This window comes from Haematobia irritans, chromosome 4 (genome assembly GCF_050003625.1).
Source record: "Haematobia irritans isolate KBUSLIRL chromosome 4, ASM5000362v1, whole genome shotgun sequence".
NCBI lineage: Eukaryota > Metazoa > Arthropoda > Insecta > Diptera > Muscidae > Haematobia > Haematobia irritans.
Genome location: NC_134400.1, coordinates 121,353,420 through 121,365,950, shown reverse-complemented (window position 1 = coordinate 121,365,950; position 12,531 = coordinate 121,353,420). Strand labels below are relative to the sequence as shown.

Genomic DNA, 12,531 nt, shown 5'->3' with positions numbered 1-12,531 from the left:
AATCAAATTTTTAATTGAATATTTTTTAAAACTCAATTAAAATTTTAATTGGAAAATTTTTAGTGAGATTTTTTTCTGTGTATCAATCTGACTATAGCTCATAGTCAATGTTGCCAGGGAAAATGTTCGGTTTACCCTACAAGGACAAAAAAAGTTCCCTACTTTCCCATACATAGAAAAAATTCCACAGAAATAAAATTTTGGAACATTTTTTATAGAAATAATATTTTGTATTTTTGATGAGAATTAAGAAATTTTGGAACAATTGACATCAAATATTTTCAAAAATTCGCAATTTTTCTAGAATGGATTTTTAGACCAAATTTAAATAATAATAGCATTTTATTAATTCTTAATCTGTTTTTAACCTATTTGAAATAAAAAAAATTAATTTCCCATTAAAATTATGAAAAAGCCAGTTATAAAAAATTTACTCAATTGCAGAGGACATTTTTGTAAGTGCTTTTAAAGTTGTGCCTATAGAAAAACTTCCAAATTTTTTTGCTGGGAACTACTTTGGGAGGACAGTTTTGGAAGTGTTTTTAAAGTTGCACCTTAAGAATAACTTTCAATGTTTTTTGCTGTGATTGTCTTCTAATTTAGTTTATAAGTTCCCCCCTTCTTTGGCTCGAAATCAATACCAAAATCATTAGTGTAAAGACAAAACCTTTGCTTTTTTCAGTGTATGACAGCTGACAGTTCATTTTACAAGCTTAGAATAGCATTTTGACCTATTGCATTTAGAAATGAAGTTATTCGTGATGGACTTCTAGCGTTATAGTGTTTGCCTATTAAAATTGAACTGTTTGTAAACAAACAAAAGGTCAGCTGAAAATTTACGCCTTCGCTTGGCCACCAAAACTGAAGTGTAATGGCATGGGCCGCCGTAACGTGTGATGGGAGCCACCGTGGTGCAATGGTTAGCATGCCCGCCTTGCATACACAAGGTCGTGGGTTCGATTCCTGCTACGACCGAACACCAAAACGTTTTTCAGCGGTGGATTATCCCACCTCAGTAATGCTGGTGACATTTCTGAGGGTTTCAAAGCTTCTCTAAGTGGTTTTACTGGAATGTGGAACGCCGTTCGGACTCGGCTCCCTTGTCATTGAGCTTAACATGGAATCGGGCAGCACTCAGTGATAAGAGAGAAGTTCACCACTGTGGTATCACAATGGACTAAATAGTCTAAGTGAGCCTGATACATCGGGCTGCCACATAACCTAACCTAACGTAACGTATGATGATTGCTTGCGCACTGAAAAAAATATTGTCGTGAGATCAAAGATTTCATGGCTTTAAGATACGAATGCAAATTTTGCTTAGCACGGAAGACGCAATTCTCTACCATAAAGTTTTTTCCTTGTCCAAAAGTCGATAAACTTTTCAATGAAGTCGTATTATCCTTATAATTAAGTGATTTCACTTAAAAATGGGTATCATAACATGAAGGAAAAAATGTTTGGGCTAAGGTTAACTTGACTTTAAAAACTCAGAAAAAATCTTTACATTTAATGAAATTGTCTTTAAATTTGTTGCCTTTTTGCATCTTGACTACAAAGCAAAAAATCGTTCAAATATAGGACATATTTTTCAACACTTCATTTTAAATACGTTTATTACTTGAAACATATCATAATTTCTACTGGAAGTCAAGTCTTAATTTGGAAAATAAAGTTGTCGTTGACTCGTTTTTAAAGGACTTTGATAGCATATGAAGAAAACAGCTGAAAAAGCGAAAATTCAAATTTGCTTCCTAGAAGCAAGTACACAAAACCCAAATTTTAAAGAGAATTGTGTCTTAAAAGTATCCTTACTTGTATTCTCCGCTTCTTTGGCTCGGAATCAATGCCAAAATTTTTAAAGTAAAGACAAAATCTTTGGAACCGGCCATGCTTTTTTTTAGTGCGGCTAGTATTCATCGATCTCCGAATATTATCAAGAAGATGTCCTAAAGACTGAAGAAGACAAAGTTTTCGGCCGCAGACATGGTACATTCCAACAAGACTCAGCACCATCGTACTCACCATGCGTCAACCAAGAATGGCTTCCAAAGGAGGTTTATCGTTTCATGGCCACCAAAATTTCCGGTTCTCAATCGGTTTGGCCTTTGTGTCTGGTTCATTTTTCGTCATCAAACGCTCGACTGGAAGAAGTACAATCAGCAGACGACAAATATAAATCGACATATCGTGCGTACGTCCATTGCCTTGCGACCATTAATGAACTTTTAGACGGGCTGAAATCTACAACGAGGAATACTTCCGCACTTCGAATACTTCCGCAATTCACATTGAATTGGTATCATATTGAATTGGTATCTGATCAGGTAGATCGCAATTATCTTACACTAGATTATATTCGAGTAGTTAGTGTTCCACTAACTTCTAACGGCAAAATTTTTCATGTGAAGACATCCATATTTAAGTCGCATTATAAGGACAAACTGACTTTATTGAAAGTTTATCAACTTTGGTATAAGGAAAAACTCTATATCAGAAAAATGCGTCTTCTATGGTAAGCAAAATTTGCATTCTTATTTTAAGAACAAGAAATCTTTAGCCTTACGACAATATTTTTTTTTCAGTGTATGCTTATGTCAAGAGCATAAAGTCAACAACACCAAAAAAAGTTTGGTCGACTTTGTAGATATCAAAAACAGACCATAATTAGGAAAATCATAAACAGCATTTATTTACAAATGGATTAAACATTGGTATGTCCTTAGAATAAAACTGGAGCGGCGGTATATTTTAGAGGAGCCACTGGGGCTACGGGAGCTACAGCAGGAGCAATAGGAGTAGCAGCATAAGTGGCAGGAAGAACGGCAGCATTGTAGTTTTGTTTGATGTCAACACGACTGCTGGCATAGGCAGCATCCAAATGGGCATTAGCATAAGCCAAAGGAGCTGCCACAGCAGCAACGGGAGATGTATATGCAGCAGCTACGGGAGTTGAGTAAGCCAAAGGAGCAGAGTAGGCCAAAGGAGTAGAATAGGCTGCAGCATAAGGCGCAGCATAAGGCGCAGCATAAGGCGCAGCATAAGGCGCAGCATAAGGCGCAGCATAAGGCGCAGCATAGGCAGCTGCAACAGGAGCTGTATAAGCAGCGGTAGCGAAAGGAGCACTGTAGGCCAAAGGAGCTACAACGCCAGGTTTAGCAGAGGCACAGGCAACCAAAGCACACAATACGATTACCTAATGATTAGGATGAAAATATTAACAATATTAAGTTTTCATAACGAAAAAATAAATTGGTATGAGATCGAAAAATGAGCTACTTACGAATTTGACCATTTTTGAAATTTTTGGTTTGTTTTTCTTCCTAAGTTGAAAACTGAATACTTTGCTCTGCAAATGGGCATTATTTTATATTCGAAAAAACTAACCAAATATGCCAAGTGACAAAAATAATTTAGGTTTATGTTTTACTTTTTGTTTGTCATTAAAATTAAATCGTACGTGTAAGTTTTTCCAAATTACTTCACACTACCCATAGCTATAGCGAACTGAAGATAAACTTTATGATTCAAATATGAGACGAGTTGGTATGCACTCGAATGCGTTTGGCTTTTGCATGCCAATTGAATTCTTACCACAAGTAGCCTTGTTTCAAGTGACCTAGGAAGTCAAAGGCCTTAAAGAACTCTTAGTCACAGAAATATACTCGGTTTCTATGCATGCATGTGCTGTTGGCAAAGACTATGACGACAAAGAAGCTTAATTCACTCTTGATGACATCAGATTCAGATTAAATCTAATAAACCACTGAAAAAAGATCTGAACTCAAAGAAAAGTGAAATGCACTCAAAAAAGATGGGGGCACTAAGGCGAATTTAACATTAGTTTTAATTTAGTCTAAATTTCCCTAATATTAAAAAATTAACTTCACTTTAATATTAAGAGCGCAAATTAAAGATGCGGGATTTTCAAATGTTTGAGAATTTATTCCGAAAAAAAATCTGTAGCACACTGATCAATCGATGTATTGTCCATCGGTTGCCAGTACTTTTTATACTCACCACCATAGAATGGTGATGGGGTATTATACTGCATTGTCATTCCGTTTGTAACACATCGAAATATCGATTTCCGAATGTATTTATAAAGTATATATATTCTTGATCTGGGAGAATTTCTAAGACGATGTAACCATGTCCATCTGTCCGTCTGTCTTTCTGTTGTAATCACGTTATAGCTTTCAATAATTGCGCTATCGTTCTGCAATTTGGCACAGATTCGTTTTATGTTTGCAGGTAGGTTAAGTTCGAAGATGGGCTACATCGGTCCGGGTTTTTATATAGGCCCCATATAAACCGTCCCCCCGATTTGGGGTCTTGAGCTTCTAGAAACCGTATTTGCTATCCGAAATTTTAAATCTAGAGGTATTTTAGGACCACAAATAGGTGTGCCGAAAATGGTGCCTATCGGTCCATGTTTTGGTATAGCCCCCATATACACCGATCTCCCAATTTTACATCTTGGGCTTATAGAAACCGTATATTTTATTCAGTTTGCATGAAATTGGAAATTTCGAGGTATTTTAGGACCACAAAGAGGTTTGCCAAAAATGGTGAGTATCAGTCAATGTTTTGGTATAGCCCCCCATATAGACCGGTCTCCCGAAATTACTTCTTGGACTTAAATTTTGTCAAAATTTTATTTCTATAGAAAATTTTGTCAAAATTTTATTCCTATAGAATTTTTTTTTTTAAATTTTATTTCTATAGAAAATTTTGTCAAAATTTTATTTCTATAGAAAATTTTGTCAAAATTTTATTTCTATAGAAAATTTTGTCAAACTTTTATTTCTATAGAAAATTTTGTCAAAATTTTAATTCTTTAGAAAATTGTGTCAAAATTTTAATTCTTTAGAAAATTTTGTCAAAATTTTATTTCTATAGAAAGTTTTATAAAAATTTTATTTCTATAGAAAATTTCTTCAAAAATGTATTTCTATAGAAAATTTTCTCAAAATGTTATTTCTATAGAAAAATTTGTCAAAATTTTATTTCTATAGAAAATTTTGTCAAAATTTTATTTCTATAGAAAATTTTGTCAAACTTTTATTTCTATAGAAAATTTTGTCAAAATTTTAATTCTTTAGAAAATTTTGTCAAAATATTATTTCTATAGAAATAAAAAATTTTGTCAAAATTTTATTTCTACAGATATTTTTGTCAAAATTTTCTGTGGAAAATTTTGTCAAATTTTTTTCTATAATAACTTTTCTCAAAATTTTATTTCTATAGCAAATTTTCTCAAAATTTTATTTTTTACTGATGGTCACTGATACTCACTGCTAAGTCGAAAACTTGTAAAAATTACTCAAATTTCCCTATACCTCTAGTATATATCTGTCTGATAAATCATAAATGCATTTTTGCGAAATTGCCTAAAAATAGAAACATTTCACATATTTATACCCAGCTCCACACTGTGCCCAAGATTTTTTAGAAATCTGACCAAATATTGTCCAAATCGGGTCAGTTTTAAATATTGGTTAATGGGAATATAAAACTTTATATAAAGCACTTAACAAATTTGAAGGATTTGAGATTTTATCGAAATGTAAATCTAAATACAAAGTTGTGCAGGGTATATTATAGTCGGCCCCGCCCGACTGCAGACTTTCCTTATTTGTTTTTTACTAAAATTGTGTGTTCGTCCCATAATGTTAGATTTAAATTTTAAGTGCATACATAGATTTTGCAGAAGTATATATAACTTTGACTACATCGGTTCAGATTCAAATTCATTCATATTGGAATATAAACCTTTATATAGCTCGCATCACGTTTAAAAGATTTGAGATGGTATAAATAATTTTGGTACACAATGTGTTGAAGGGTATAATACAATGAGCCCCGTCCAACTTTGAACTTTCTTGACTTGTCTATAAATACATATACTGAAGACTATTGATATCTGCTCATATTGTGATGGGTATTTATATCATTATTTTATTTATTAACAAGTAAAGAAAGTCTAAAATCGGGGGGGGGCCGACTATATTATACCCTGCACCACTTTGTAGATCTAAATTTTCGATACCATATCACATCCGTCAAATGTGTTGGGGGCTATATATAAAGGTTTGTCCCAAATACATACATTTAAATATCACTCGATCTGAACAGAATTTGATAGACTTCTACTAAATCTATAGACTCAAAATTTAAGTTGGCTAATGCACTAGGGTGGAACACAATCAGCGTTGCCAATTTAGCTTTTTTCCCGCTAGATTTGGCTTTTTTTGAAGACGTTTAGCGGGGAAAAAATGCATTTAGCTTTTAGCTTTTTTTCTGGCTTTTTTTCATGACCCTTTTAGCTATTTTTGGCTTTTTTTATTTTCGACATGTTTCTATTGATATATGGATAAATCGGCGTTTTTATCTAAGCCTTGCTGCAAGTATAAGGGTTTCCACATATTTCAAAGCTCAGTTGAAACAGTAATAATGAGTCCAGTCATTATGCGGGCATTTTTGTAGCAAATACACCTTGTTGTAAAGTTTTTTCATTATATACATAAAAGTTATCGTAAACTTTAAATCTACTATTACCATACAAATTTGTTAGATAAACTGTCAGTAAATTATTGGGAATATTATCATTTGACTCGTTTATCCTTTTTATGTTATTATAATATTCTAAAGTTATTACGATATTACTAAATTAAAATAGTAGATGTGAATAGCTTTGTGCACTGAAAAAATATTGTCGTCTCCTTAAAATACGAACGCGAATTTTGGTTATAATAGCATTTGTGAATTTCTTTTATATAAACTGTTTTCCTTGTCCAAAAGACGATAAAGTCGTTTTGTCCTTATAATTAAGTGATTCAACTTAAAAATGGGTATGTTTTCATGAAAGAAGGAAGAATTAATGAAATAGTCTTTAAATGTGAGGAGTTTTTGCATCTTAACCACAAACCAAAATAGCGTTCAAAAATAGAAGATGTTTTTCAACACTTTATTTTAAAAACGTATATATACAATAATTTCTACTTGAAGTCGAGTCTGAATTTGGAAATTTAAGTTGGCGTTAGCACGTTTTTAAAGCACTTTGATAGCTCATGAAGAAAAGGAAAATGTTTTTACTGGGAAATGTAAACTATAGGTATTTTCTACAATTTAAATAAAAGTAATGTATTTCGATTTTTTCACAATTTCAAATCCAAACTAAAATTTTATTTAAAAAAATGACAAATCATTTTTTTACCAAATCCAAAGCATGCTTAGATCATTTAATATTTTAAAATAACAAGTAAATAAAATAGAGGTGTTGGGAAGGTAGCTCCCACAAAACGAAGGACTTCCAGTAAAAAATTTGTGATAGTAATCAAAATGTATCGAATACGCAAACAGAGCTAATATGCCTTAGATATTGTTACAGTCTCACAGAAGTGGAATTAAAATGAAAATAATATGCATTGTATGTGAAATAAAGCCTTTAAGTTTGTTAAATTTCAATCAAAAATGTGACTTTTGATACAAAAAAAATTAGCTTTTTTTCTAGCTATTTTTTTTAGCATTTTTTAGCCTTTTTTTTAGCTTTTTTAGCTATTTTTTTGGGCAAATCTAGCGGTTTTTCGTGAAACAATTCTGGCAACGCTGAACACAATGTTAGTAAAAAAATATGGGAAACATTTAAATCTGAAGCAATTTTAAGGAAACTTCGCAAAAGTTTATTTATGATATATCGCTCGATATATATGTATTAGAAATTTAGGAAAATAAGAGTCGTTTTTACAACTTTTCGACTAAGCAGTGGCGATTTTACAAGGAAAATGTTGGTATTTTGACCATTTTTGTCGAAATCAGAAAAACATATATATGGGAGCTATATCTAAATCTAAACCGATTTCAACCAAATTTGGCACACATAGCGACAATGCTAATTCTACTCCCTGTGCAAAATTTCAACTAAATCAGAGTTAAAAATTGACCTCCGTGGTCATATGAGTGTAAATCGGGCGAAAGCTATATATGGGAGATATATCTAAATCTGAACCGATTTCAACCACATTTAGCACGCATAGCTACAATGCTAATGCTACTCCCTGTGCAAAATTTCAATTAAATCGGAGTAAAAGATTGGCCACTGTGGTCATATGAGTGTAAATCGGGCGAACAATATATATGGAAGCTACACAGTCTCACAAAAGTTTACATACGGTTAACAAATTTATATTTTCTTTAAATAATAATATTTTAAAAAATATACATATATATCCTTTAGTTTTAGTAAATTAATTTGAAAAACAAAGTATTTGTTAATTTTCAAGAAGATTTTTTGGTGTGGGTTATAAACAACAACAAGAAACAGGTTTAGTTAAGAGGTAAAAAACTCAGGGGTATGTAAACTTGTGTGAGACTGTGTATATCTAAATCTGAACCGATTTCAATAAAATTTGGCACAAAAAAACAAATTTCAACCAAATTGGGTTAAAACTCTGGCTTCTGGGACTGTATTAGTCGATATAGGGCGAAAGATATATATGGGATCTATATCTCAATCTGAAAAGATTTCAACCAAATTAAGCACACCTGATTATAGTACTGATTGTTCTCTTGGTGCAAAATTTCAAGCAAATTAGGGTAAAACTCTGGCTTCTTGGGCCATATAATATATGGGAGCTATATCTAAATCTGAACCAAAATCAATAGAGTTCTATTCTGAGCCAAAACACATACTTGTACCAAATTTGAAGTCGATTGGACTAAAACTGCGACTTAGACTTTGATTACAAAAATGTGTTCACGGACAGACGGACATGGCTATATCGACTCAGGAGCCCACCCTGAGCATTTTGGCCAAAGACACCATGTGTCTATCTCGTCTCCTTCTGGATTGCAAACATATGCACTAACTTATAATACCCTGTTCTACAGTGTGGCGCAGGGTATAACAACAACAAATTAAAAATTATCGTAATTTGCAAAACCTTCTCAAAAGAACTTCCATGGAAGTGAAAAAGTCAAAAGGCCACAGGTTCAAATCCCGGCGGGGATGATTTTTTTTAATTTTTTAATTGATTTTCTATTCTGTTTTGCGAAATTTAATTGTTCAAAACTTAAATTTTCACTTAACACGGCCTAATTCCACACTTTCTAAGACTTGTCCAAAAGGACTGCATCGGAAGTGAAAAAATCGATAGGAGATCCCGGGATGAAATGTTTGTGGAACAACTTCCAATTTTTTTTGATGGGATGTTACAAATGTAATGTCAAATTCTAACCTTCTAATAGACATAAAGCAAATCTAGATAATTGGAATTTCCAGGGCGATTACAATTATAGCCATGGAACTTCACCCATATCAATACACTTTGTATGGTCTGAAACATATTTCGATATGGGCTATAGAAAAAGCTTTATTCCACCACTTCGTTTTCAATTCTTCAGTGAAGAACTTAATCGAAATATTTGTTTAATTACAAAAATATGAAGTGGTTTTTCAAATTTTGGTTTCGTCGGAGTAGTTAAAATTTCAACGACTCCGGCTCCTATTCAGACTCCAGGAAAATCTTCATACTCCGTATATTTTTCAAATTGCATTATTTCTATTCTTAAAAAAATGTATTTTGTACGTCGTTTGTAAGAAAAGACTAAAATGGTTTGTTTTCTTTAAATAAAGTTTTGTTTCAATCGTCTTGTGTGTACCCACAATGTGGTCTATAACTAATTGATGGTATACGTTACTTGTGCGTTGATGGCTACAGTGATAACTGTGTGTTGATGACAATAAGAGCTCCTCAGCAAAAAAAGCGTCGTCAAAAGAATAGTGAAAATGTTCTTTGGTGCAAAATTGGCACAGGAGCGATGATTTTAACATGGGCTTGTCATAGGACGGATGTCCACAATTTCAACAGCCGTTGCACTGAATTTTCATTACTTCTTAAGGTGTGATGCGAAATCCAGTGATTTGGATGTGAATAAAGAAATTTTATGATATTTTGACGAATAAGTAATTTTTAAAACTTTTTATGATTTTTAATGCATTATAAGAACGTTTGACATCAAATATTTAAAAAAAAATCGCAAATTTTCTAGGCTGACTTTAGCATTTTTTCGGCAAAATTTTAATAATTAGTACCATTTTATTAATTCGTACTCTGTTATTAACCTATTTGAGACAAAAAAGTTAAAATTACACATTAACAAGTATATACGGCCGTAAGTTCGGCCAGGCCGAATCTTATGTACCCTCCATCATGGATTGCATAGAAACTTGTACTAAAGACTGTAATACACAATCGAAGTAATTGGGTTGCGGTAACACTTGCTGATGGCAAGGTATCTTAAAACTTCTTACCACCGTCTTTTCTATTGTAAGTTAGTCCATACGGGGTATATACACTGAAAAAAATATTGTCGTGAGGTCAAAGATTTCATGTCTTTAAAATACGAATACAAATTTTGCTTAGCATATAAGACGCATTTCTCTAAAATAAAGTTATTTTCCTTGTCCAAGAGTCGATAAACTTTTCAATGAAGTCGTATTGTCCTTATAATTAAGTGATTTGACTTAAAAATTGGTATCTTGACATGAAAGAAAAAATGTATAGGCTAAGGTCAACTTGACTTTAATAATTCAGAAAAATTCTTTAAATTTAATGAAATTGTCTTTAAAATTGTTGTCTTTTTGCATCTTGACTACAAAGCAAAAAATCGTTCAAATATAGGACATGTTTTCAAAACTTTATTTTAAAGAAGTTTTTTACTTCAAACATAGCATAATTTCTACTGGTAGTCGAGTTCTAATTTGGAAAATAAAGTTGCCGTTAACTCGTTTTTAAAGGACTTTGATAGCATATGAAGAAAAAAAGCTGCGAAAGCGAAAAATTAAAATTTGCTTCCTAGAAGCAAGTACACAAAACCCAAATTGAAAAGAGAATTGTGTCTTAAAAGTATCCTTACTTGTATTCTCCGCTTCTTTGGCTCGGAATCAATACCAAATTTTTTAAAGTAAAGACAAAATCTTTGGAACCGGGCATGCTTTTTTTTCAGTGTAGGGTACGTGATTTTCTGATATCTAGTCGGGGTGGAGCGAAGGAGGGGAGAGGTTTCCCTTTTGTCCGATTTGTCCTGTCCTGTACCACAGTAGTGGTGAAGGGTATAAAAATATAAAAAAAAATCATCATACTAAATACAAAACCCACATCCAGAGAAGGAATATGAGCAATCCAAACATGTTTCAAGAGCAAAATTTTATATTGAGAATGCTTCTATTGCATTTAGAAATGAAGTTATTCGTGATGGACTTCTAGCGTTATAGTGTTTGCCTATTAAAATTGAACTGTTTGTAAACAAACAAAAGGTCAGCTGAAAATTTACGCCTTCGCTTGGCCACCAAAGGGAGCCACCGTGGTGCAATGGTTAGCATGCCCGCCTTGCATACACAAGGTCGTGGGTTCGATTCCTGCTTCGACCGAACACCAAAAAGTTTTTCAGCGGTGGATTATCCCACCTCAGTAATGCTGGTGACATTTCTGAGGGTTTCAAAGCTTCTCTAAGTGGTTTCACTGCAATGTGGAACGCCGTTCGGACTCGGCTATAAAAAGGAGGTCCCTTGTCATTGAGCTTAACGTGGAATCGGGCAGCACTCAGTGATAAGAGAGAAGTTCACCAATGTGGTATCGCAATGGACTGAATAGTCTAAGTGAGCCTAATACATCGGGCTGCCACCTAACCTAACCTAACCTAACCTTGGCCACCAAAACTGAAGTGTAATGGCATGGGCCGCCGTAACGTGTGATGGGAGCCACCGTGGTGCAATGGTTAGCATGCCCGCCTTGCATACACAAGGTCGTGGGTTCGATTCCTGCTACGACCGAACACCAAAAAGTTTTTCAGCGGTGGATTATCCCACCTCAGTAATGCTGGTGACATTTCTGAGGGTTTCAAAGCTTCTCTAAGTGGTTTCACTGGAATGTGGAACGCCGTTCGGACTCGGCTCCCTTGTCATTGAGCTTAACATGGAATCGGGCAGCACTCAGTGATAAGAGAGAAGTTCACCACTGTGGTATCACAATGGACTAAATAGTCTAAGTGAGCCTGATACATCGGGCTGCCACATAACCTAACCTAACGTAACGTATGATGATTGCTTGCGCACTGAAAAAAATATTGTCGTGAGGTCAAAGATTTCATGGCTTTAAGATACGAATGCAAATTTTGCTTAGCACGGAAGACGCAATTCTCTACCATAAAGTTTTTTCCTTGTTCAAAAGTCGATAATCTTTTCAATGAAGTCGTATTATCCTTATAATTAAGTGATTTCACTTAAAAATGGGTATCATAACATGAAAGAAAAAATGTTTGGGCTAAGGTCAACTTGACTTCAGAAAAATTCTTTAAATTTAATGAAATTGTCTTTAAATTTGTTGCCTTTTTGCATCTTGACAACAAAGCAAAAAATCGTTCAAATATAGGACATATTTTTCAACACTTCATTTTAAAGACGTTTATTACTTGAAACATATCATAATTTCTACTGGAAGTCAAGTCTTAATTTGGAAAATAAAGTTG

The 12,531-nt window shown here is 33.5% G+C and overlaps 1 protein-coding gene across 1 annotated transcript in view; it reads right to left on the bottom strand.

Annotated features, from left to right (window-relative positions):
- Positions 1-2,677: 2,677 nt before the first annotated feature.
- LOC142235747 (uncharacterized) overlaps positions 2,678-12,531 on the bottom strand; it is a 63,406-nt gene continuing 53,552 nt past the window's right edge. Inside the window, exons 7-8 of the mRNA XM_075307005.1 lie at positions 3,284-3,349; positions 2,678-3,196 (exon numbers count right to left, since the gene is read on the bottom strand). Of these exons, the coding sequence (XP_075163120.1) occupies positions 2,723-3,196; positions 3,284-3,349 (540 nt within the window). The 3' untranslated portion in view covers positions 2,678-2,722. The remainder of the gene's footprint in view (positions 3,197-3,283; positions 3,350-12,531) is intronic.